We start from the raw sequence: 27,422 nt of genomic DNA, 5'->3' as shown, positions 1-27,422 counted from the left end.
CAATAAAATCCTACTTAGGTTATAAATTTTGTAAGAGCTGTCTTACTGATGTTGGCTCCTTTGCAGTTCCAGGTAGTATAATAGGAGAAGTTCTACCCTTACGTGCATTAGTTATAAGTTAAAGTCTTCATTCGTTTTGTATATGGACAGCTATATAGATGCCTTTGTGATTATAAGAGCACCTTATTTAAGTACTTAGAAGTTCAACTGACTTATCACGCTGTTACGTTGCCAGTTAATGAAATCTGTCTTTCTGTATGGATCAATTTAAAATGCAGTCAATGCAATAAAAGTTTTGTTGGTATTTCAAGAAAACTCTAGCAACACAGGTCCATATTTTTCTTTTGCAAATTGAGAATTTAAACTAATTTTAGTTATAGTAACAAACTAATATTATGTAAGAAAAGACAAATGTCAGTATGTTTTAGGGTTTTATCTTTGCATTTGTCTAAATAACAAGGAGACTACTAGGAGATTGGAGGCAGGAGTTCACCTATTTCTTTGTTACATTCTTGGTGCTAGTGTGATAACCAAGCCCCTTCTTTCTTTCTCTCTCTCTCTCTATCTATCTATCTCTAGTTCTGTGAGCCAGGCTTCTTTAAAGTATTATTTTCATTATTGGATACCTATTATTGAGTATTGCCCATTACAAAATAACTGCTTTTGAACATTTATTGATTTACACTGGTGCCAGACATAGCATAAAAAAGTCTGATTTAATTTAGAGTTGATATGCCATGGTTGTAGTTATTAATGGTCACCTTGCATAACATGTTTCATCCTTCACCCCCAGCACATCAGACTTTGTATCAGGATGTTTGCTTACCCTTCTTTACTTGATTTCGTAAGTGGGGGAGTGAGAGAAGTACTGGGTAGGAGAGGGCTTTGAAAATCAAGCATAGCTCCTGTGAGATGTGACACACTGGGTCTCAAAGAACCTATGTTTTCAGTTCTGTGGGAAAGCTAAATGGTGCAGTGGTGTATTAAAGAACCAAATACGAGATTGTCCAGTAAATCATGCCAAACTAGTAAATTTCACAACCTGTAATGAGGGCAGGAAAATAAATTGATTATCTAAGCTATACATGTATAAAAAGGTGAAGAATAAAATGAATCTGGAAATTCTGAAAGGGTAACTTTAGACATGCAGAACTTGGTTAAACCAGCTATGCAGGCTTGGGTTGAGGTCAGCCTTTTCATTAGAACAAATATGAAACTGAAGGTACTGTGTTGGTTACTTAGGAGTTATAAGCAAAATCTTCCTGGATGGTATAATTAGTGATTTTGGTGTTCCCATCTTCTTGCTAAACATATGCATGTGAAAGTAACATTGAGCTTTGAAGAATATTTCAAAGCGCTGAAATGTCATGGCATTTAAATGCGTCTTGTTCAAATTCCTTTTCAAGACCCACTTCTATCATGATGGCTATAAGACATTATCTAACTAACGATGAAGCAGAGAAAAAGCTCGGATATTATCTCTCTTCCCCTGCCCCAAATCTTCATTTGTTGTTTGTCATCTTAGATTCTGAGTTCTTTTAGGTGGGTTCGTCTTTCACTATTCTTTTGGATAGTGCCATTTCTGCCCGTCGTAGGTACTGTTGCTATATAGATAATAAAAAAGAAAATTACAGCGCATGCAGTGTATTAAAAAGGTTTGTTTCTCACTTCTCTGTGCTTTACTTTCCAATATTTTCCTCATTGATTTATTTGATCACTTAACTATTTTGCCTAAGGCTACAGCCCTTTTACTGTTAACCACTCCTCTCTTCTACCCATAAGCACAGAGCTGGATTTTGCAGAAAAGGATATTGCAGAATTAGAGAGGTTCAGAGAAGGTCGACAAGAAATGATCAGGGACATAGAAAAAAGAGATTGAAAAGACTGTAATTGCTTACTCTAGAAAGCAGACTAATGAGAGGAGACATGTTAAAAGCATATTAAAATAATGAATGATTTAAAGAAGGTAGATCAGGAACTTCCATTCTCCCTGTTTCATTATATCAGAACAAGGAAACATTCAATTAAATTAAAAGGTAGCTAATTCAAAATTGGTAAAAGGAAATACATATTTTGGCTTGCTACGGGAAATCATTGAGGCCAAGAACTTCAAGATTCACTTATATGAGGCCAAGATTCACTTATATGGATATAAAGAATATCCAGATTTGTTTTCAAGATAAAAATGTTGGAAGAGATATTAAACCTCGTGCTTCAGGGTTTAAGCCAACCTGTAACTATTAAGAGAACAGGATGAGGCCTAATGTCTGGGGTAGACTTCCCACATTTACTTACTGCAGGGTTCTTATACCTTCCTATGATGCATTAGATACTGGCCTGTGTTAGAGATCAGATACCGGACTAGATGGATCTCAGATCTGATCCAGTTTGGCTATTTGTGTGTTTCTTAACTGGATATTCTGAGATTTGACCTGGGGAAGTCCTGCTACCCAGACTAGTTCACAGCCTAAAAACCTACCCAAGCAGATGCAGTGAAGCAGAAACTGAAATGGTGCTAGAATGTGAGCTGGACAATTGTATGGGTATGCCAACCCCTGAGACTGCCAGCCAGTTGGATCACTAGTTAGTGTCTCAGTGGTTCCATTGCTGTCAACCTATTGTTGCCAAAGCATTCCTGCCTCATTGCAAAGTGGAAATGGTATAGTCCTTCTGAGAGTAGAGAAGGTAGTTCTGTACTCATTTTGGTCCCAGTTCTGCTCCTACTGGAGTCAGAGAAGTTCTGTCATTGACTTCCGTGTGCACTGTACTGAACCACTTGCCAACAAGAGGAATTATCTTTGTATTTACATGCCCATATTTAGCAAAATAATTGTAACACAAAACTGCAATTTTTGGAAAACTAATGCAGAAAATGTGATAGCACCATCACTGGAAATTTAGTCACTTGTAGTAGCAGGAATTCTAGAGCTCTCTTGTACATGTTCATAGGTACTCCCTGTCTCTGCAAATTTTTAGCAAATATTCAACAGCATCAAAAAAGATAGCACCACTTGTCTTAGTAGTTTTTGTTCTTTTTATGATTGCGAATTAAAATACGAAGCATACACATGCCATTTCACTCGTAAGGCATAGCACGCTCTCCTGTTCACAGCTGATCCCTAGTTGCCTGTTGAGGGAAACATTCAGCTACAGCCCTTCATAATAACACACACTTATAAACACTCTTCATCTTTATAGACCTTTATAAATACTGAGAGCAGATTATGTCTGTGGAAGTACAAGAAACTGTGGATAGTGTTTGGAGTGCACTCTGTTAACTGACCTTCCTTGCCAGCCCCAGGACCCAGCCATGAGTCACCAGGTACAGATGGCTGAAAGGGAGCATGCCTACCAGGACAAGAGGAGATCCCAGTTGGACCTAGACACTAGCTACATGCTGGCATTGGGGGTCGGTACAGTTTATGGAAGAAGATAAGTTCAAGTCTTGAGGAATTTATACTTCAGAGCATTGGAATAACACCCTCCTCTCCAGACTCATCCAACACTATTTATATACCTAATTCTTGTCTGGTCCCAGTAGTGCTCCCCTCCCAATATTTGATCCCTTGCTCCCAACCACAGTCGTCATGAGGCCCACAAAATCTGGCCACGTGATCAGACCTGGTTTTCCCTTTGTCCCTCAGAGTTGCATCTGTATCTCCCCCGCCCCCCATCGTCACAGTAGTCCTCCTACAGAAATTTGGTTTCTTCTCTTTCTTCTGCAGTCTCCCTGTCTTTCTCCAGAAGACGATGGCAAAGTGTTGTCCACACATAGTAGTGCTTTCAGACTCTCTGCTTACTTTTTTTCCACTCCATGAGATAGCAGCATACAAAAAAACCCCCACAAAACAACCCTTTCCCTTCTCTCCTGACTGAGGTGCCTCGTCTCTGTATATGGATCCTGGCCCAGAGAAGCATTTAGCTCCAAATTCACTAACCAGCTCCCAGTGTTTGGAAGGAAGAGTATTATTATGCCCGTGTTGCAGACAGAGAAACTGAGACACAGAGAAAGGTGAAGTAATTTGTATGCACAAGCAAGGAGTCAGTGCCAGAACTGGGACTTAAGTATCAGTGGGTAGCCGTGTTAGTCTGTATCCACAAAAACAACAAGGAGTGCGGTGGCTCCGTAAAGACTAACAGATTTATTTGAGCATAAGCTTTCGTGGGTTAAAAACCCCACTTCTTCACATGCATGGAGTGAAAATTATAGATGCAGACATAAATATATTGGCACATGAAGAGAAGGGAGTTACCTCACAAGTGGAGAACCAGTGTTGACAGGGCCAATTTGAGCAGGGTGGATGTAGTCCACTCCCAACAATAGATGAGGAAGTATCAATTCCAGGAGAGGCAAAACTGCTATTGTAATGAGCCAGCCATTCCCAGTCCCTATTCAAGCCCAAATTAATGGTGTTAAATTTGCAAATGAATTTTAGTTCTGCTGTTTCTCTTTGAAGTCTGTTTCTGAAGTTTTTTTGTTCAAGTATAGCTACTTTCAAATCTGTTATAGAATGTCCAGGAAGGTTGAAGTGTTCTCCTACTGGCTTTTGTATGTTACCATTCCTGATGTCCGATTTGTATCCATTTATTCTTTTACGTACGGACTGTCTGGTTTGGCCCATGTACGTGGCAGAGGGGCATTGCTGGCACATGGTGGCATATATCACATTAGTAGACATGCAGGTGAATGAGCCTCTGATGGTGTGGCTGATGTGGTTGGGTCCTCTGATGGTCTCACTAGAGTAGATAAGGGGACAGAGTAGTTAACGAGGTTTTGCTACAGGGATAGGTTCCTGTGTTAGTGTTTCTGTGGTGTGGTGTGTAGTTGCTGGTGAGTATTTGCTTCAGGTTGGGGCGGTTGTCTGTAAGTGAGGACTGGCCTACCTCCCAAGGTCTGGGAGAGTGACGGATCATTTTCCAGGATAGGTTGTAGATCATTGATGATGTGCTGGAGAGGTTTTAGCTGGGGGCTGTACGTGATGGCCAGTGGTGTTCTGTTGTTTTCCTTGTTGGGCCTGTCCTGTAGTAGGTGACTTCTGGGTACCTGTCTCACTCTGTCAATCTGTTTCCTCACTTCCCCAGGTGGGAATTGTAGTTTTAAGAATGCTTGATAAAGATCTTGTAGGTGTTTCTCTGTCTGAGGGATTGGCGCAAATCTGGTTGTATCTTAGGGCTTGGCTGTAGACAGTGGATCGTGTGATGTGTCCTGGATGGAAGCTGGAGGCATGTAGGTAAGTATAGCAGTCAGTAGGTTTCCGGTATAGGGTCATGTTTATGTGACCATCACTTATTTGCACTGTAGTGTCCAGGAAATGGATCTCTTGTGTGGACTCGTCCAGGCTGAGGTTGACGGTGGGGTGGAAATTGTTGAAATCCAGGTGGAATCCTTCAAGGGCCTCCTTCCTGTGGCTTGAATAGGGACTGGGAGTGGCTGGCTCATTACAATAGCAGCTTTGCCTCTCCTGGAATTGACACTTCCCAATAATAGATGAGGAGTAGACTACATCCACCCTGATTGAATTGGCCCTGTCACCACTGGTTCTCCACTTGTGAGGTAACTCCCTTCTCTTTACGTGCCAGTATTTATGTCTGCATCTGTAATTTTCACTCCATACATCTGAAGAAGTGTGGGTTTTACCCATGAAAGCTTATGCTCAAATAAATCTGTTAGTCTTTAACGTGCCACCAGAACTGAGACTGAAACTCACTGTGACGTCCAGTCCAGTCTCACCTAATCTAATTTCAAGGGTTTTTTCCCAATTTTAAATTTACGCTTACATTGCAGAGGAACGGAAAAAGATTAATTTTGTTTTCTAAATTGAGTTCTTTATCTTACCAATATCTGAAACTTATTTATTATTATTTCTCAAGATTTTGAATAAAATCTGATTTTTTTTTTTAAAGTCCTTCATTTTTTAGGTAATTTATACCAAAGATCTCTTAGGACTAAGTTTACTCTCTGAACTTTGTGGCCAGCGTGCGAACATATGAAAACAAGTAGAGTCAATGGCTGAATGCAGCTATTGGCAGTAAGTCTAGAATGCTTTTGAAATTCCATAGGCTGCCTCTATGGTGAAGTAAATACTATGACCCATTATCAAGGAAGTAATAGAAGAAACAAAGAGCCATTTAGGTGCATATTTACCCAGGTTTATAGCAGGCAAGCACCATGAGTCTGTCTCCGTTTAGATATTTCCTGCATCGCGAGAACCCCGGCGCGGGAGAAATGATCTATTAACTTAGTTAACCCAAGCTGAAATCAGATTACCAATAGAAAGGAATTGTTTACTATATGGTTTTAATGTTTAGATCATAAAAATAAACATTCAACATTCTGTACTTTCACATAATGTCCTGCATTTTCAGTTTCTTCTAATGCAGCAGTTCTCAAACCATGGTTTGGGACCCCAAAGTGGGTCACAACCCTGTTTTAATGGGGTTGCTAGGGCTGGCATTAGACTTGCTGGGGTCCGGGGCTGAAGCTGAAGCCTGAGCCCCACCACCTGGGGCTGAAGCTGAAGCCCAAAGGCTTCAGCCTTGGGAGATGGGGCTCAGGCTACAAGCCCCCCATCTGAGGCTTAAGCCCTGGGGCTTTGGCTTTGCCCTCTCCCCTGCCCAGGTGGTGGGTCTTGCGTGGGCTCAGGCTTCAGTCCCCCTTGTGGGGTCATGTAGTAATATTTGTTGTCAGCAGGGAGGTGCAATGAAGTTTGAGAGCCCGTGTTTTAATGATTCTCAAAGTTTAGCTCATAGTTGCACGATTAGTGAGACTATCTGTGATGCCTTAATATGGAAGGTTAATGTTTTTATTGATAAACACCAGGTTTTATTGATAAACACCAGGTTTAAATTGGATTTGTTTTGTTTTTTAAAAGGGGCTATTGAAATGTTTTACTTGTGAAAAAAATTTGACATTCATGTAAGCCCACGTTTTCAAACTTTGCTGCCTAAAGTCAAGTTTCTTAGTCTGTATTTAGACATCTAATTAGATGTGGCTTGATTTTTTTCAGAGGCGGGTTCATGCTAAGGCCTGAAAAATTGCACGCAAACTGCAGATATGAAATATCCCAGTTTGTATATTCAAATATGCATTATCTCATTAAAATAACGAACCCAAAAATATATATCACAAAACCACATCACTGTTTGAAATTGTGTAGAAAAGATGTAGGGGTGAAATGACATACCAAGTGCTGAAAGTCAGAGAGGGAGGTAGAATATCATTGGAATGGGGATGATGTAACAGAGTGGGAGGTAGAGGAGGAAAAAAAAGTTGCTGCTGATGATTTAACTTTAGATTAGACTGGTAGGCTAAGAAAGAGTCGGAAGGGAGGAGGGAGAATGGATGGTGCAGAGCTTAAAAGGGTTGTGATGGGGCTGTGAGGGGTAGAATGTAGTGGGAGAGGCTGGGGCTGGGAGACAGAATTAGAGAGGATAGGTAGGAGTTGAGACTGAGTGACTGTGGAGTAGGATGGGGAGGAGTGGGAAAGGTGAGACCAAGCGAAATTATAAATTTAATGTCAGCCTCAAGTGAATTTGTGATATGATATGTATAGGGCTCCTCCAGCATCAAATTTTAGTCAATGAACAATCTCTCTAAAAAGGCCCTGAGGTGAGAGAGAAAATATTTAGGGACAAATTTTCAAGGAGGCCTCAGAAATTGCATTCAGGTATGTTGTGTGTATGCAAATTAAGTAATTTAACTTTAAAAATAAAGTTCTGCATGCTTAAATACTTGTGTGTGCAAAATCTGCCACTTAATTCTTAGCACAAAACTTGAATCCTTGTTTACTTGGATAATGTAAAAGAAAGTGTTTTTCATAAGGATGTTAAATATTAAAATTTGTCTTTTAGGTGAAAAAGAATGGACTGTCTCTGACGATCAGTCAGGAGGAAAGAAAGAGGCAAGAGGTATTCTTTAAGTAATTTTTTTAATTGTTGATTATTTAGTAATATATAGCATGCCTGATTTGATACTTTGTGAACTTCCTTTATGTACCTGCCCATAAGGGGGACAACTTTAGTACCTCCTAGTTCCATTCTCTGCTGCCCTATAGAATGGGCTGGATTTTCTCCCTCACTGTGACTCCTTTGCCTGCACCAAGGGACAGTAAAACCAACTGGAACTCCCTAGCATGTGAATCTCCAGCTTGGGTAGCTGGGATGACCCCCTGTGCGCTCTTGGTAGAAGTGTGGTTGAGGCAGGCTGTACTCCAGTGAACTCTAGCTGATGGATGGCTCCTTAGAGGTCATAGCTAGTCAGCCCCTCTGCACTATGCTGGGGCAAGCATGGAACCAGCTCCAGAATCAGAGCTGCAGCTAGTGCCTTGTGTGATATCCCTTCCACCCTCAAGCAGAGAATATAGGCCGTTATCTCTAGATTGTGTACACAAGATTTGTAACAGTCTCCTTCTCTGCAACTCCCCCATCCCCGTGGATTTCTTGTCTGCTCTTTGCAGGATTTTGATGTATTTCATTATTTACGGATGAGGAGAATCCCAAGAGATGTGACCTGTCCCTGAACAAACCAGGGGTTCTCCTTCTGCCTGTTGTCACCTTAGTGGACACTTGTGCTACACCCTCTGGCCTGTTTTCACTTTTGGGCCTGGGAGAGGGGCCTCCTTTTCATCCCTTTTGAATTCCTCAGGAGCCATTACTCCAGCTTTCTGAAGTCAGATCTACATATACTTCCTCAGAGAGAGCAAGTCCTTTGTGCCTTTCAGGGTTAGAGCCTTTAGATTTAGCCAAAATATGTCTTGCAAGCCTCAGGTTTTTGTGTTTTTGTGCTAGTGTTTCAGCAGAGGCAGCTTTTACAGGAATCAAAAAGAAGTAATCCTAGGATGCAGCTATGCCTGTAGTTGTTTTTACACCATTCTCATTGTGTGTATAGTTTAAACTTAAAAGCCTATTTGTTAGCTAAATTTCTGTAACACACCATCGATATGGAAACTTTTTGGAAAAATTTGTTTGCTACTGTTGGGTGGGGTTTAAGAGGAACAAGATTTTAAATTGAGGCACCACCTTTAACTGTGATTTTAATATGCTAAGTCGTTGTGCGTATATTGTGTCCAAAGGAAATACTTCTATAATTATGGTGCTCTAACTAGTAATACTTTTTTAATACATTCACTTCCCTTCAAACTATCATCAAGTTCTAATCTTGAATTCATGTACTTCTGCACCACTACACAAAACTGCTCTTCCCACCAGTCTGTTAATATTTTCATGAAGCACTCATTAGCTATTGCGATACAGACAACTGCTCATGCAATGCAAATGAAGTCTTTCAGACTCTTTCATAGAAAGTCTCCTAAGTTGACTATAAAGTAGTAATTGGTACATATGATCTCAAGCTTTCTCCCTCTATTTCTGTTTACTGTTATTACTGTATATGTGAACTTAAGATTATCTTGATTTGTTCTGTCATGCTAAGTGTTTTGGATATAAAGTGGTATTATACCAAAGCTTGTTTGCACTTTGCAGTCATCACATAGCAGATATTAATAGCAAATTGGCTTTAGTGCTGATTTTCAAACACACTAGCATGGCCTTGTAGTTCTCAAACTGAAAGAAGTCAAGGAGGGCTCTCATAAAATGCAGAAACAAAGAAGCTCCTCAATAATACAGTGAAGGGAAGGCTCATGTGTTTCCTTAAGTTCAAAAATGCATAGATCAGAACAAATTAGTCATGGAACACTGCAGCTCTCTTTAGGCAAATCCTTTCCTGGTGAGTGCAGCTGGAGGAAACGCAATGTAGCCAGGGTGAAGTTAGAAATACATGTGGTGAGCAAAGGAAAATGGCCAGAATTCTGTGTTCAGACACCCTTTTCCCCCTACATCAGCCATATAAGTATAGCTGACCAGGCAGCTTTGTTGCCTTAGTCCAGCTAGCATCTGGCTATATTCTGTAGACCTCTAGGGCCGAGGGATACATCAGGCTGGAATATAATGTTTTAAGAGTCATTAACTTTATACATCTCCTTATACTAAGACAATGCACTTTTACAAGGACCATGCTGTTTAATGCAGCTGTTATATGGCTCCTAATATGTTTCCGGTCACATCCCTTTTTGTTTTGAGTCTGCTGGCTATACAGTTATCTTGTGGAGGGAACTGAGAGTGGCTAGCAGTGGGGAGGAGGGAACATCCCACATACTCACCTTTCTGACATCTCTGGCATCCCTACAGTTTTCCCTTGGAGTTGGCTCCTTCTCTTTGCGCAGCAAAGGCTTTAGAAAAGTGTAACGAGTGCCTCCTGCTGCTACATGCAATACTACAGGCCTTTTCTGCTCCTGGCAGCCCCTATAGGTTGTCAACCTTATTTGGTGGGTCTTCAATGGCTATACCCTCCGGCTGGGTCTCACAGTCCAAACATACTCCTTCTGGGGAAGCAGAGTCCAACAGAAATTGTCCATCTGCCATCACCAGGGCCCTTTAAATCCAGCCCTTCGCTTTGGCTTCTAAATGCACTTGGTCCCTTTCTCAGAGCTTAGACGGCTTTGTCAGTAGCCAGCGGGGGAACCCAAGCCTGCCCACTACTCCAGGTCCCTATAAAGAGAAGCCACGTACTGTTTCCTTGAATTAGTTGCTGCTATTTTGGGCCTTTTCCCACAGCCCCTTTATCTTCACCCCACACCTCAGGGTTAAGGTTCTCAGGCCCTCTCTTCCCCAGTTTAAGCAAATACAGCTGGTCATGCTCCTGTGGCCAGAGAGGAGCTCCCAGCCAGAACCTGACCTACTAAGGGTATGTCTACGCTACGAAATTAGGTCAAATTTATAGAAGTCGGTTTTTTAGAAATTGTTTTTATGTAGTCGATTGTTTGTGTCCCCACACAAAATGCTCTAAGTGCATTAAGTACATTAACTCAGCGGAGTGCTTCCACAGTACTGAGGTTAGCGTCGACTTCCGGAGCATTGCATTGTGGGTAGCTATTCCACAGTTTCTGCAGTCTTCACTGCCCATTGGAATTCTGGGTTGAGATCCCAATGCCTAATGGGGCAAAAACATTGTCGCTGGTGGTTCTGGGTACATGTCGTCAGGCCCTTCCTCCCTCTGTGAAAGCAGAGCAGACAATCATTTCGTGCCTTTTTTCCTGAGTTACCTTTGCAGACTCCATACCACAGCAGGCATGGAGCCCGCTCAGATCACTTTGGCAATTAGGAGCACATTAAACACCACGTGCATTATCTAGCAGTATATGCAACACCAGAACCTGGCAAAGCGAAACCAGGCAAGTAGGTGACGTCAGCACAGTGACGAGAGTGATGAGGATATGGACACAGGCTTCTCTCAAGGCATGGGCCCTGGCAGTGTGGGCACCATGGTGCTAATGGGGCTGGTTCATGCCATGGAACGCCAATTCTGGGCCAGGAAACAAGCACAGACTGGTGGGACTGCATAGTGTTGCAGGTCTGGGACGATTCCCAGGGGCTGCGAAACTTTCACATGCATAAGGGCACTTTCATGGAACTTTGTGACTTGCTTTCCCCTGCCCTAAGGCGCCAGAATACCAAGATGAGAGCAGCCCTCACAGTTGAGAAGTGAGTGGCAATAGCCCTGTGGAAGCTTGCAACGCCAGACAGCTACCGGTCAGTTGGGAATCAATTTGGAGTGGGCAAATCTACTCTGGGGGCTTCTGTGATGCAAGTAGCCAACGCAATCAAAGATCTGCTGATATCAAGGGTAGTGACCCTGGGAAATGTGCAGGTCATAGTGGATGGCTTTGTTGCAATGGGATTCCCTAACTGTGGTGGGGCCATAGACGGAACCGTATCCCTATCTTGGCACCAGAGCACCAAGTCGGCGAGTACGTAAACCGCAAGGGGTACTTTTCAATAGTGCTGCAAGCACTGGTGGGTCACAAGGGACGTTTCACCAACATCAACATGATGCTCACATCTTCAGGAACTCTGGTCTGTTTCAAAAGCTGCAGGAAGGGACTTTATTCCCAGACCAGAAAATAACCATTGGGGATGTCAAAATGCCTATAGTTATCCTTGGGGACCCGCCTACCCCTTAATGCCATGGCTCATGAAGCCCTACACAGGCAGCCTGGACAGTAGTCAGGAGCTGTTCAACTACAGGCTGAGCAAGTGCAGAATGGTGGTAGCATGTGCATTTGGACGTTTAAAAGCATGCTGGCGCAGTTTACTGACTTGCTTAGACCTCAGCAAAACCAGTATTGCCATTGTTGTTACTGCTTGCTGTGTGCACCACAATATCTGAGTAAGGGGGAGACATTTATGGCGGGGTGGGAGGTTGCTGGTTATGCGCAGCCGGATTCCAGGGCGGTTAGAAGAGCACAGGAGGGCACGGTGCACATCAGAGAAGCTCTTTGAAAACCAGTTTCGTGACTGGCCAGGCTACGGTGTGAAAGTTCTGTTTGTTTCTCCTTGATGATCTCCCACTCCCCCCCACCCACCCCCAAAGGAGGGCAGTTGGTTACACAGGGGCTGTAGCGGCGGTCTGTGCTCCTGCCTTTACTGCAGCTCAACCATACACTAATATGCTCCAGTTTGATCCTCCAGCAGCCTCATCATTGAATCACGCTGCTGCCACCTGTCAGCTTCAGCCCTCTCTTCAGCCTGCCACTTACCCTCTTCAGCCCACCACCTCTCCTCCCAGTCATTTTGTGCTTTCCTGCACTCTGACATTGTTTGCCTCCACACGTTTGTCTGTGCTCCATCAGTGTGGGAGGACAGCATGAGCTCAGAGAACATTTCATAGCGAGTGTGGTTTTTTCGCCTTCTAATCTTCGCTAGCCTCAGGGAAGGAGAAGATCCTCTGATCCTTGAAACACATGCAGCTGGTGGAAGAAAAAAAAAAGGGGACAGTATTTAAAAAGACACATTTTATAGAACAATGGGTACACTCTTTCACGGTAAACCTTGCTGTTAACATTACATACATAGCGCATGTGCTTTCGTTACAAGGTCGCATTTTGCCTCCCCCCACGGCGTGGCTAGCCCCTCCCCGTGGCTAACAGTGGGGAACATTTCTGTTCAGCCACAGGCAAACAGCTCAGCAGGAACGGGCACCTCTGAATGTCCCCTTAAGAAAAGCACCCTATTTCAACCAGGTGACCATGAATGATATCACTCTCCTGAGGATAACACAGAGATAAAGAATGGATGTTTGAACGCCAGCAAACATACACTGCAATGCTTTGTTCTGCAATGATTCCCGACTATGTGCTACTGGCCTGCGTGGTAAAGTGTCCTACCCTGGTGGACGGAATAAGGCTGCCCTCCCCAGAAACCTTTTGCAAAGGCTTTGGGAGTACATCCAGGAGAGCTTTATGGAGATGTCCCTGGAGGATTTCCTCTCCATCCCCAGACATGTTAACAGACTTTTCCAGTCGCTGTACTGGCCGCGATTGCCAGGGCAAATTAATCATTAAACATGCTTGCTTTTAAACCATGTATAGTATTTTAAAAGGTACACTCACCAGAGGTCCCTTCTCTGCCTGGTGGGTCTGGGAGGCAGCCTTGGGTTGGTTCGGGGGGGACTGCCTCCAGGTCCAGGGTGAGAAACAGTTCCTGGCTGTCGGGAAAACCAGTTTCTCTGCTTGCTTGCTTGCTGTGAGCGATCTACAACCTCATCATCATCATCATCTTCCTCATCCCCAAAACCTGCTTCTGTGTTGCCTCCCTCTCCATTGAAGGAGTCAAACAACACGGCTGGGGTAGTGGTGGCTGAACCCCCTAAAATATCATGCAGCTCATCATAGAAGCGGCATGTTTGGAACTCTGACCCGGAGCAGCCGTTCGCCTGTCTGGTTTTCTGGTAGGCTTACCTCAGCTCCTTAAGTTTCACTCGGCACTGCTTTGGGTCCCTGTTATGGCCTCTGTCCTTCATGCCCTGGGAGATTTTGACAAATGTTTTGGCATTTCAAAAACTGGAACGGAGTTCTGATCGCACGGATTCCTCTCCCCATACAGCGATCAGATCCTGTACCTCCTGTTCGGTCCATGCTGGAGCTCTTCTGCGATTCTGGGACTCCATCATGGTCACCTCTGCTGATGAGCTCTGCACTCACCTGCAGCTTGCCATGCTGGCCAAACAGGAAATGAGATTCAAAAGTTTGCGGGCCTTTTCCTGTCTACCTGGCCAGTGAATCTGAGTTGAGAGTGCTGTCCAGAGCGATCACAATGGAGCACTCTGGGATAGCTCCTGGAGGCCAATACCATCGAATTGCGTGCACGCTACCCCGAATTTGACCCGGCAAGGCCAATTTCAGCACTAATCCCCTTGTCGGGGGTGGAGTAAAGAAATTGATTTTAAGAGTCCTTTAAGTCAAAAAAAAAAAGGGCTTTGTTGTGTGGACAGGTGTAGGGTTAAATCAATTTAACGCTGCTAAATTCAATCTCAACGCCTAGTGTAGACAAGGGCTAAGACTCCTTTTATCTGAGCCCGCTGGGATAAAGCAGTAATTGGCTGCTTCCATGCAGCCTTTCTAGGCAGGCCTGGAGGAGCCACCTTTGCCGCTCCTCTCCTGGGGCGTGGCATAGTAGGACCATGGGGGCTTCCAGCAGAGGGCCATGAAGAGCCCTAGTACACCCAATCACAGAAGGAATACGTTTTTGTGGATTTGATTTAAAGCTGGAGTTTTTAAACTATCCAATACCTGTTACTTGTTTTCAATTTTAAAATCCCAGTTCTTTGAAGAAGAGATTTTAGAAACAAATGAAGGATTTTGAATAAAAAATCTGGGATCTGAAGGGAATAATCATGAGCACCCATAAGCACTGAAGGGCATTCATTAACATCTACAGAAGAGTCCACTGTACTTGAGATGCTGATCAGTCCTTTCAGAAGCTGGAAAGGTCCAATGTGTTCAACATGTTTGTCAACATGTATGTTACTTCTCAGTTAGTAAAAATCCATAATCAGAACTTTCAGCATACAGTCAGCTTCTGAAGTATATTCCCTTCAGGTTTGAAGATGCTTAGAGACACTAATTACAAATAGTTCCTGAAATTCATGTGAAGATATTTACATTTGTTATGTTGTCAGCCAAGTTCTATAAACTCTCCAAGTGTCCTTACTGTAAGACAGTCAAAAATTTCTAGGAAGTATATGGAATAACAAATGTCTCAGAGCCAGTGGGACCCCATGGTGCTATTTAAAAAGGAAGTGTCAACATTCTTTAGTGATCAGCCAGTCTGTATATACAGCGAGATCCAGGAACCCCAGTTAGATTTTTTCAAATGAAAAACTAAAAGCAGGGCAGGGGAGGATATTACAACAACTGGATACATTTCTACATCTGAAACAGTAAAACCCTGGTTGACCAAACCTCTGCAGTTCAAAGATCAACTGTATCACCTAAGGTTTTCTATGTATGTCAGCCAGCTGAAGGAAGAGTTGGGAGGAAAGACCCAGGGGTATGGTGCTATATTGGCTGACTGATGGGGAGAGAGAGAAGCAGTGACAAATCTTTTTGTGAGAGGCTGTATCTGTGTGCCAGAGGTCTATCCTTTCCTCCTCAGCTAACTGCTCCACCCTCCTAGTTCTGTCTACTAGCTGAATCTTTGATTATCCAAAGATTTTAAGTGTTCCCATAGACTTTTGGGTAATCAAGGTTCCATTACACAAGAATGTTGCCCTAGTAGATAACTTGAAAAGACACATTAACTGATGTGTAGCAGCCTGCCTATGTTTAAATTCTCTGCCCCAGAGTACTGGAGTGGGCAAATCTTTTAAGAGACATGTTGACGTCTGCAAAACTGGAAAGATCACAACTGGTTTGAGTTTAACACTTGGCTTAACATTCTTTGGATATGTCTACACTACAGTTAAAAACTCACAGCTGGCCTGTATCAGCTCACTTGTACTCGTGGGGCTTGGGCTGGAGCCCAGGCTCTGGAATTCATGTCTACACTGTAATATTGCAGCCCAAACGTGAGTCAGCCTTGGATGTTTAATTGCAGTATAGACATACCCTTTGACTATGAGTCAGAGTTGAAAAGGCTGCTTTTTTTTTTTTTTTTTTTTTTTTTTTTTGCAGTACTCCACTTTACATTTAAAAGTAAATTTTGTGACTACTTTTAAACTTGTATTGGCAAACTTAGTCTGGATGATAAATTCTTCTGTTGTAATTTATACCATAACTCCATCCAAAACAAAACAGTTGATTGTAAGTCTGTTTTTCCTACCGTGCAGGCTATATTTGAAGTAATATCATCTGAACATTCATACTTGCTGAGCTTGGAGATTCTGATCCGGATGTTTAAAAATTCCAAAGACCTGAGTTTAACAATGACCAAAACAGAAAAACACCATCTTTTCTCCAATATTGCTGATGTCTGTGAAGCGAGCAAAAAGTAAGTTTATTGTAAAGGACAAAACCCTTTTTTATTTGCATGAAATTCTGAGAGTGGTGGTTACGCGCAGAAATAAATTACTGTGTGCATTATATTTCATGACTTTAGTAGGAAGCATCGTTACTTGATTTTTGTGGTGATAGCAAGAAAAAAACAAATCTATTTTTCATTAAAACCAAATGGTCTCCAATGACAAATATAAAAGGTTGATATTTTATGCTTTAAAAAGACTAATACATTCAGATGATAGATGGACCTGTCATATTTTAAAATAGTAAAATACATTTTGCGGCAGTTCAGAATAAGTAAAATACAATAACTAAAGCATAAAATTGTGGTACTTCAGTTACTTTTTTAATGATTGACAAGGAGATGAAGTTGTTCGTTGTTTTAAAAACAACAAAATATATTTAAGATGGATTCCGTAATAGGTGTTTGTTGAGTTATGGTATGTCACCAGTTATTAGCAACAGATTTATTGTTGCCTTACTATAACTCTGTGCTGAGAGGAAAAATTAGCTACTAAATAATACATTAAAACTGAATGGAAATCATTTTGAGAAGATGTCAAAACGGGAGTTAATCTTCTGGAATATTTTAAGGCATTAAATAAACATTCTTGTTTTTTAAAAGGGAGATAAAACTTTCGAAGTACTTAGAAATATGAAATAAGGAATAGCATGAGTATCATTAAGTCAAACCAAAACAGCAGAAAAATATTTCAATGATTCTTTACGTGAACTGAAGAGGTGCTGCAGAAACTACTTCCGTGTTTATCTTGCTTGTATCGTACACACGCAAATGTGTCTGTGTTTGGTTGGAGGAGGAGGAGGGAGATTGATTTTGTTTGTTCATTCTTTAGTTTTTGGTCCAGATTTTGTGCTTATTAATCCCAGTCCTGCATGGAATGAAATGAAATCCGTACCAAATTAGTCCCTTTGTGTTTTGAGATTGCCAAGAAGACTGATGACAAAACAGTGTACTATGTAGTTGGAAATGACTGCATAGCTCTCTCTTTTTTTCCTCCATGAAACAATACATTTTCTTTTTTGCATTGTTTACATGGTTTGGGGGCACGTATTGTGTGTCAGAATTTGAAAACCAGTATGCTACAGGTAAATTAGCTTCATTATACAACTTGAAATTAAATATAATTACTCTTTCCTTTTGTACCTAAAGCTCTGAAATCAGGTAGGCTCTTCTGAATAAAGTGTACAATTTCTATCAGGCTGTCTTTTCACTTTTTTTTTTTTTTTTTTATTTCTGTCCAAGCACCATATCCTCAAATCTAGTTTTCATCCAGACAAGTTTTTGGAGTTTTGACTCTTTCTGTCTAATTCTTTTTATCAAACTGATGTCCAGCTATATTATAAATATTCTTATATCCAGCTACAGGTTTTTTGGAAATTAACATTAAATGCAAATACTGGAGATCAGTTTTAAAACTTTATTTTGTATTTACTTTTTCAATAAATTTGAAGGAAATAACATAATACTAAAGAGCAAAGTACTGTCATAGAATGAACAGTATAAGAAGAAGGAAAAACATTCTGCGAGAAAGATACTGTTTTAAATAACAATTAAACTCCCATTTAGGGCCCAAACCTTTAACTTCAGTGGGAGCTGAAGATACTCAGTACCTTTCAGGATTATGCCCTTAGTCTTTCATGGTAGAAGCTCAGAATTATAACTTTACAACTAATCATTGCCTGATATTATACTGATATGAAGTGATAAGAGAAAAACGACCTCTTTCTATCCCTGGAATGTCATAGCATTTGAAGGGAATAGAAGAATATTTTTGAATACTATTCCCATCTGCTGTCCTTTGAGATTTGGTTCATATGGCTTCCCCACTGACTTCACTGACCTACCTGCAGTGTATAAAGTGAAGCACAAAGTTTGCAGAATCAGGGACTTAGGTTCTTCATTTGTGGAATATCAAATGTCATTTTCAATTCTTGAAGTCTCTTCTAACAGGAAATCTTTTTGCAGAAATAATCTGACCATATTCCTTCCTTCCTTCCTTCCTTTTTTTTTTTTTAAAGTAGGGTTTAATTGTTACAGACAATATCATAGGTGTGCATGATGCATTACAGACAACTAAAATAATTCCAAGCCTCATGGAGTTTTTAATCTGAATTAGGATAGAAGGGATGATGACAGTAATGGAGAGTGAAGAAGGGGGAAAGAAAAGTTGTGGATTCCAGTAATAAGTCATGGAATAACCATATGTGTAATTGCATCTTGTCAGTGCCATTTTTTTTCTTTAATACATTAAACATTTGGGATGCTGTCCAGAGTGGAGCTATCAATGGAAACGAGCATCAGATGGGTAACCAAAAAAACTGATGGTAAAAAAAAAAAAAAAAATTTTCTGACAACATCCAGAAACCTATTTCCAATATTTTTTCAGGATTCAGACTTTTCCGTTGGGTTAAATAGACTTTATTATTCAAAGCAGCAAATCTGGTTGCTACTTGCATTAATTGAAAGAGAAACTGGAACAGATCCTGCTTCCTTTTTGCTACTCTAGCAATCTTTGCCTGGAATAATGGCCCCTTGGGGCTGGTGAAAGCCAGTGCAATGGGCCTCTGGCTGGACCAAGATTGGGTGGAGATGGTCAAGTGGCATAATGTCAGCTCTGGCACCACTCTCAATATGTTCAAAGTGTAGCTCTTGAAGATTGAGCCCTCTGCTTTCAAGCCGGAGGAACCATGTTTCATGACTATCAACCTAACTTCCATAGCTTGGATTTTACCAGTCTGAGAGTCTAACTTTTTAAAAATCGATATTAGAGAGCGACTCCTTTAGTGAAGCAGTCCCATGATTTGGATTGTATTTTCTTGATGTGCAGCTTTTTGAGATTGTTGATCTTGTATCATCAGGGTCCTACCATAATATTTGCAGGACTCGGGCTGTATCTTGAACAGGCTCTTATACTGAGAGATCTTTCATAGAATATCAGGTTTGGAAGGGATCTCAGGAGGTCGTCTAGTCCAACCCCCTGCTCAAAGCAGGACCAATCGCCAATTTTTGCCCCGGATCCCTAAATTAACTCAACCCTGGGTTTAGCAGGCCAATGCTCAAACCACTGAGCTAGCCCTCCCCCATCTTTTATCTTGTTAGCTTTTTCTAATGCTTTCCTCACCACAGTACTTGCAAAATAAACAGCAGATAATTGTTTGCTTTTGTGACTGTAGTGACTAGATGAGAAAATGCTTGAATGGAGCTGGTCAGAAGTGTTGAAAATTATTGTTTATTATTATTGAAAATTATTTAGATTTAATAGAAAGTATTAATTAAATGCCAGTTGTTGTTAATCAATTTGGGAAACTGACCTACAGTAGCTGGAGGGGAGGAGCATATAAATACATCTAAATATGTTAGAACACTGCATCTCTAGAGTACAGTGGTCTGCACTATCCAGTACAACTACAGGTGCCTTGTCTATATCCATTACAACTTCCAGTCCTGGATAGTTGAAGAATTGTCTACTATTTCCAAGGAAGTATGCAAAAATATATTGCTTAGCAGTTCACTTTAAATTCAGGAGAACATGAAACACTGTTTTAACACACTCTAATTAGGCAGGTAGGGATAGATGCACATAAAGAGGGGGAAAATTGAAAATATAAGTTAATGTACTCTTAAAATTACTTTTTGGATTTAAAACACATTTGTTTTTATCATTAAACCGTTAATAACCAAAAATTGGAAAATAAAACAGCCATATCTAGTCTTTCAGGATTTTTAAACTAATCTTAATATGAGTCTATTGAACTGTCCTAAATTCAGCAACAGTTTAATATTTGTCCTCAAGTACTGGCTCTTGCAAATGCATTCTTTAATCAGTGAGTAACTGTTTACCTTCTGTTGAATGTCATTGTGCAGCATTCCATTTTATCTTTTTCGTAAAGTGCATAGTCCCTTTATTGTTCTTGAACAGTGTCTGTGTATGTCATAGCACCTGTCTACAGAAAGCTGCATTGTGTTTGGAAAGGAACTTTCTTGAGTAGACAGTCACCAGAGAGAGAAAGAAGTGCTAGATAAACAGAGCTCATATGAAACGGATGTGTCTGCAAATCTTTAGATGGTTGCTAACATTGTAAAATCTAATTATGTTTCTTTTTTGGCCAACTGTTCAGACTTTTATTTGTATTAAGACTTTTTTCAGTCATTTTCTTGTACTCTAAAAATGGCAAAGTAATTTTTTCATGGAGTGTGTATGCGTATGCTACACTTGTAGGTACATATGTAATTCTCAATCCAATTAATTTCTCAGGGATTGTATTACTATAGTTTGTGCATTGTCCACAGCCTGGTGAGTGGGTACTACACTGGCTGACAGGCCTGAATTGCTATGTCCCAAATAAGTAAAAGAAATTAAAGCTTTTGCTATTTTTTTTTCTTTTCTCTTCCTGGTTTCTAATACGAAAGTCAGCAAACTGGATGAAGGATTCACACAAAGGCCCCTATCACCTTGCAGTCTTTAATGTATTGATCCTCCCAACACCCATCTGAGGTAGTGATTAGTACGCCTATTTTACAGATGGGAAACTGAGACACAGAGGCACTATGTGCCTTGCCCAAGGTCATACAGGAAGGCTATAGCAGGAAAACTGAACCCAGGTTTCCCGAGTCTCAGGCTAGCACCTCAATCATAGACCATCCTTCCACGTTTGCATTTGCTACCTTTTCCCTCTTCTTCTGTCCTTCATTTTGTATCCTTTTCTATGTAGAAATTGCTGTGGCTTGAATTTCTTTAGGCTGCAGAATTTGTAGGCCATATGGGGGAAGGACTCTCCCCATTCACCCTAGTGCATCTTATAAATTCTGGAGGCTCCTAGCCCCACTGACCTCACCTCTTGCTTCCCATTTATTTCAAGTATCCCAGTGAATCTTATGTCCCTTGTGTGGTAATATAGTTTCATATCCCCCAAGGTTGTACTGTAATATGATTTTATTTCTCAAAGTTTTGAAACTGGAAGTGGTATACATCAGACACAATCTGGATTTTGGCTTAAGTATAAGATGTGAGTGGACAAAATGATTTGAGAAAGCACGCTGCTGCCATAAACTTAATAACTATTTGATCGGAATGTGTCTGTACATTTCAATATTTGGATTAATTTCCCCATAAAGCACAACACAGATACAGTTTTCTTTTCTAGTGAAGTCTTAGTTTTACTCAACTTGTGGTAAATGGCACAAGTACATTTAAAAGTTTCTTGTCCCAAGTTGGGCAGGGTTAGATTCTGAGATCTTTACTTCACAAGTAGTCCCAATGAAACCAACAGGAGTAAGGAGCATCCTGACTAAGGATGTGAAAATCTGACCCACAAAGTTTGAATGTGTTGGTCTGAATTAGAACCCAGAGCCTGTCTAGGTAAGTCTTTTAGTCTAACGGCTTAGAGTGCTCTCTCACATTTGTCACTGACTATTTTATGCTCCACTTATTAAATAATTCTGCGTTCTAAGGAATTAGTAGTTTTATTAGTAAGGGCATTGCAAATAAAATGAAATGGCCCACCATTTATGGCTGATGATGGAATCTTTCATCTCCAGGTAACTCATCTGCAAGGCCCCAGGTTGGCAATTCTGAAAACCAATATTGTCTGACGGTTGTTTGGTAGAATAATATGAGTTGGTTATCTCTCTCCAGTTCTTAATGGACAGGTGTTGATGTTACAAAACCACTCTTGCAATAGGTAGTAGTTGGCACCTGTTTTTGTTAGCTTAATACATAGCAACGATTTAGTTAGCCTAGAAACTTTCCTTCCCCTTTGGATCATTCCTGTAGGGCACAGCATACTGGCATATCAGTGATCAAGTTTACACTGGGATCCAGTGTTAATCATCAGCTTTTCTTATAACTAAATTCACTAAAACTATTTTTGAATGAGAATTTTAAAGTAGCAAAAGGAAAACAAAAGTTTTTAGAGGAATCTTTCTAACTCCTCTTAAATAATTGTCTTCAAAATAACGGGGGAGGGGGAGCAGGAGAGAGGGGAAACAATGGAAAATAACAAACTGGCCTGAAATTATAATTTTATTTCTACTTGTCTAGAAATTTAGTTAGTGGCTCAAGAACTTTTTTTGTAGTTTGGAGTGAAAAATGAGTTGTTTATTCCTTTCTCAGAACTTAAAGCATATTTTATTTCCCCAATTACAGGATTCTGTAAAACCATAGTGAACAAGGTGCTTTTGAAATACTGTCTTTCTGCACCTTCATCTATACAAACAAGCCCATGGGAAAGGATTTTGCAACTAAAACCTTTCTCTTAGTACATCAAAACTGTTTGACCTCCTTTTCAAAAGTTTCAAAGGTGGTGTAAAAACATTCCTCAGTCACGAAAGTGTAGTAATTTAATACAGCTGTCCTATTTTACATGGTATATTCTAACCAAACTTCCTTTTGTTTTTAAAAACACAGTCTCAAATTGCATATTAGGGTAATAGCTGGAATTCGCTGGCTTCTGAGACAGGAAGGTAGCTACTGAAAAACAAATGCACTGGCAAACATACTACATTTTAATGAAGATCCCATGTAGTTTATATCTGGTATCTTAAGGTTGAACATGTTCAGTGGAAAAGCTCCCCAGAAATGTCAAGCTTCTAATAAATGACAAGGCCATTCCTAATTGAACAAAGCTCTCTTTGTAACAGGTAAAAAACAGACAGCAAAGCCTGTCTCTGCATTTGGAAGCTTATTGACATATCTCTCCTCAGAAAAGAAGGGTTGATGTGAATAATTTGTGTAGGGTACAATATGCACAGTCATGTTTAGCTATAAAATACTTTGCAAGATTACTTCAAAAAGCTAAAGTCTCATAATTGTGTGTATATATCTGATTATATAATATGCCTGTTCACAAAGGATATACAGTATGTATAAAATCATATGAATTTTATCAAAATTCAGTGAGAGGTGGACTGTCTTGGGAAAGAAGCTAATGGGGTTGTAATAGGCTGATTTACGCTGAAGTAAAAGTTTGTGTAGCCTGAGAATAAATCAGTTGTCAGATAAAGAGCTTGAATCTCAATGCATTGAGCAAAATGGTCAGTTTCCCAAGAATCTGTCTTGGAAAGGAAAAGTCAAAAGGAAATTATTTAAGCATCTCTGAAAACAGTTTATCCGACATCCCTAAACAACAAATTTACAAGACTGTTGGGAGTTTTACTGCGGTGTTCCCTTTTCTCCCATTAGTTCAACAAATGCTTAGAAACCTATAGAATATTAAAAGATTAGTGTTAATAGGGAAGAAAGACAAAGAAATAGAAAACACATTGATTCACAAAGTTGTTTAGACTATGCAATGCCTAATGATTTCAGAGGTATGTGGCTTGTGAGGAACCTAGCACATATTGGGAGCTTATGTTCCCTGAAGCATCTGGCACTGGCTTCTGTTGAAAGACTAACCATTGGTCTGACTCAGACTGTGGCCATTCTTATGTTTTTTTTAAATATATATTGCATATGAGCTACACGTGTAAGACATACCTGTGTTGGGAACAGGTAGCTTTTCAATAGTACTGCTTTGTAAATCAAACTAATGTATCTATACTTGCCCATATCTTGATATTGTGCACTTTTTGCTTTTGCCATATAATACTCTTCCTGCTGGTGAATATTCCTGTTTATGTTCTCTCATTCTCATACTGTTGAGATGGTACATACTGACACTCTTAATCCTTTTTGATCTTTAGAAGTGGTGAATTGTTTGGAGTTTGTGTAATATATTAATGTATAGTAGGTGAATGGTAACGAAAGAATTTTTCACAAATTCTAGATCACCAGTTTGAGTGCAATCTAAGACAGAGACTAACAGTCATTACCATCTGCTAACTCTACAGTGGCCTGAAATGAGTTGGTTTTCTCAGTCCAATTTATAGTGGACAAGTGTCTGTATCCCAGTTGTCCTCTTTTTTTTTTTTTTAGCCATTTCAGCAGAAACAGGCCAAGTGCTAAACTGAATGCACATAGAGAATTAGCTACTCTCTAACCCCTCAAGGTGTTGCTTCTAAATCAAGTTGGAAGCACACGGATAGGTAAAACCACAGTATTAGCATTACCAATTTATGTTTAAAGATTTGAACTCTGATTTTTCACATTGGACACAATGGGTTAATCTGTAAGGGGGAAAATCTAATTCCTTGGCAGTAGATCTGAGTGAATGGGCTTTGAGAAAGAGGGCAGACAAACAGGGATGGGAGGGACAAAACCCTCCCATGTAATCTGGAAGCAAGGTGTGAGAAGCACCTACTCAGCTGATTCATGGCTGTTACTATTACAACTCATGAGTAGTTTTACTACTTGTAGTCTATTGCACTAGCAGTGCTGGTGGCCTGTGGACCCGTGCAGTGTGCTGACTTGTTGACCGTACCCTATTACTCCTGTGTTCAGCCCAAATCTCCTACTCAGAGTAAAACTATGCAGAGATCTGCAGCAGAGTTTGGCTCCACGTTGCAGGGGACTGCTGCATAAGGTGACCAGACAGCTAGTGTGAAAAATCAGGATCGGGGTGGGGGGGAGGGGGTAATAGGCTTCTATATAAGAAAAAGCCTCATATCAGGACTATAAAATCAGGACATCTGGTCACCCTACTACTGCATCTCCCCTTTGCAGTCCTTGCCTTTCCCAGCATCCACTTGTATCCTGCATTTTGCACCTTCTGTGGCTGTCACAAAATTCCAAGGAGCCCAGAGACTTTAGAGCAGTGGTTTTCAACTTTTTTAGGCTGCGTACTCCTTTCGAAATAATGTAGTCTGTGTACCCCAATCTGAGAGAGGGTCATAATATAGCTATGATTAAATTGCCAAGCCTTACTAAATAAAATATATTGTCCGCCATTGCAAGATTTTTCTTGAGTAACCCTGGTGAGAGTTTGTGTACCCCAGTTTGAAAACTACTGCTCTAGATCAGCAAGTTCCAGAGTATCAGTGTCCATTTCCTAGCTACAGTTCATGGATTTCTGTAGATGCCAGCACATGAATTTTAGCATTTGCAGTATCAATAACTTTGTCAACTATTCAGCACAAAATACATTTTCACTTCCTAAGAATAATTTTCTAAATGACATTTAGGGCAATGATAGACGGTTAACGTAAAGTTGAGGCAACTGGTGCTCTTTAGAGACATTTAGGAGAGACAAGTGGCTAGAGAAAACATTCGTTGTTATTGTTTGGATAGGTGTTTCCCATAAAAGGCCTTTATTTGGTCTTTCCTGTAATACTGTTTCTATATTCTTTTTCAACAGTTAGTCCGTACACCTTGTGTCTTTTACACTGAATCAGCAGCAAATCTAATAGTGTGAAAGAAGTAACATGTATATTCCATAGAAAAAGGTGCTGGTGGAAGAATAGTTAAGTACCCCCAAGGTCAAGAAATATCAAAGCTAATGCACATGTAATCTTAACTGCTCCTCATAATGTGTTTATGAATTCTGAAGTATGTGATCACTGAGGCCTAACAGTAAGGCTGATGTGCTTGCCAAAGTAAGGATTGTTCAATGTCGTCATTTTTGCAGTTAAAAAAACTTCGCAGCTTTTCTTAGATTAATCTAGCCACTGTTAAAATGTCTCTGTATTTTACCTCTGGCTCTTTCCCCATTCAGATAAATTGGCTTCAATTATGTGATAAACCTAAAACAGAGCATTGGTGAAATTTATCTGATTACCTAGCAACCCATCTATAGAAGCTTCTTCACTCCTACTTTGATTGTCAGTATTCTTTGTGTGTTGTTCTTCTATTAAGGGTATTCTGACAAATGAATTCTCTCCGTTTGTGCCCCTTTCTGAAAGATTTATGACTCTGGAGAATTCTATTCCATCAGTATGTCTTCCCTATAGAAATACAACACAGATGGCACATAACTCATTGCGCCACATATTTATGAGAAGAGTTTCACTATAGGAGCTCCCTTTGGAGCGTTCCCTTTTATAACTCTGGATTTATTCTACACTCTTCTGTCAGATCTGTTGTCTAGGACTTCTCTATGTCCTCGTTTTCTTTTGCCTCTAGGATCAAGTATGTTTAGAGGGGCTCATGCTCAGTTCAGATTGTCTTCTGTTTTTCCCACATGAATTAATAGTCCTTAGCCTGCCTGATTCTTTATTATCTAACTTTTTATCTTTGATAATGTCAGTAAATTACCAATCTGCCTTTTTTTGGCAACAACTCCCTCAATGAGAAAACACACACACGCACGCTTCTGTATGTCAGCCCTCTAAAAAGATTGGTTGAATTAGTCTTATTTCTTTGTACTTATATATCAACAAATAAGTTTATCACCAGCAGTAATCTCAGAAATCTGAAAAGGAGTACTTGTGGCACCTTAGAGACTAACCAATTTATTTGAGCATAAGCTTTCATGAGCTATAGCTCATTGCATCGGATGAAGTGAGCTGTAGCTCAGGAAAGCTTATGCTCAAATAAATTGGTTAGTCTCTAAGGTGCCACAAGTACTCCTTTTCTTTTTGCGAATACAGACTAACACGGCTGCTACTCTGAAACCTGTCAGAAATCTGAGTTATCCAAGCCATAAAACTGAAAATATTCCAGACAAAAATTATGTCTCATAGTAGTGTTAGGAATAATTTCTGATGACTTTTGCACTTGGAACACCATGGCTCTTGGTGAGCAAGTATAGTTCAGTCCCCCACCCATAAGACAAAGTTGGAAAATGAATTAAAAGGTGCATTGCTAGGGATGGGTGGGGCGATATGCATTGTGCTTCCTTATGTGCTGATACACAGGTACAGATTTTCAAAGGCACCAAATGGAGTTGGTGTCTAATTCCCATTGACTTTCGATGAGAATCAGTTGCCTAACTGCAGTTAGTATCTTTGAAAATCTCCCCAAAAGTCAGTAGTTCACTCTTTTTCAGTGCAATAATAATTTAACAGATTCATTCCCAACCTTCTTAAAATAAGGAATAAAAACAGAAATATTCAACATTACTGAATGCATTGTTGGACTTGCCACCCAGTAACCAGAAAAAAAAAACAACTTTTGTTTGTGGTGTACCTCCACATTAGATTTGACTAGCTCAGATTTGCTTGACCTTGAAACTTTCACATCCAACTGTCTAATGTGA

General features: G+C 40.4%; 1 protein-coding gene across 4 annotated transcripts in view; it reads left to right on the top strand.

Annotated features, from left to right (window-relative positions):
• The window catches only part of ARHGEF26 (Rho guanine nucleotide exchange factor 26), a 118,567-nt gene that overhangs the window by 10,692 nt on the left and 80,453 nt on the right, over positions 1-27,422 (top strand). For all 4 annotated transcript variants that reach the window (XM_048864738.2, XM_048864739.2, XM_048864740.2 and 1 more), the window contains exons 5-6: positions 7,852-7,908; positions 16,163-16,323. In XM_048864738.2, the coding sequence (XP_048720695.1) occupies positions 7,852-7,908; positions 16,163-16,323 (218 nt within the window). The remainder of the gene's footprint in view (positions 1-7,851; positions 7,909-16,162; positions 16,324-27,422) is intronic.

This window comes from Caretta caretta, chromosome 9 (genome assembly GCF_965140235.1).
Source record: "Caretta caretta isolate rCarCar2 chromosome 9, rCarCar1.hap1, whole genome shotgun sequence".
In the NCBI taxonomy this organism is placed as follows: domain Eukaryota; kingdom Metazoa; phylum Chordata; order Testudines; family Cheloniidae; genus Caretta; species Caretta caretta.
The sequence above is the reverse complement of the archived record's forward strand: the minus strand, read 5'-3'. Positions and strand labels throughout refer to the sequence as shown.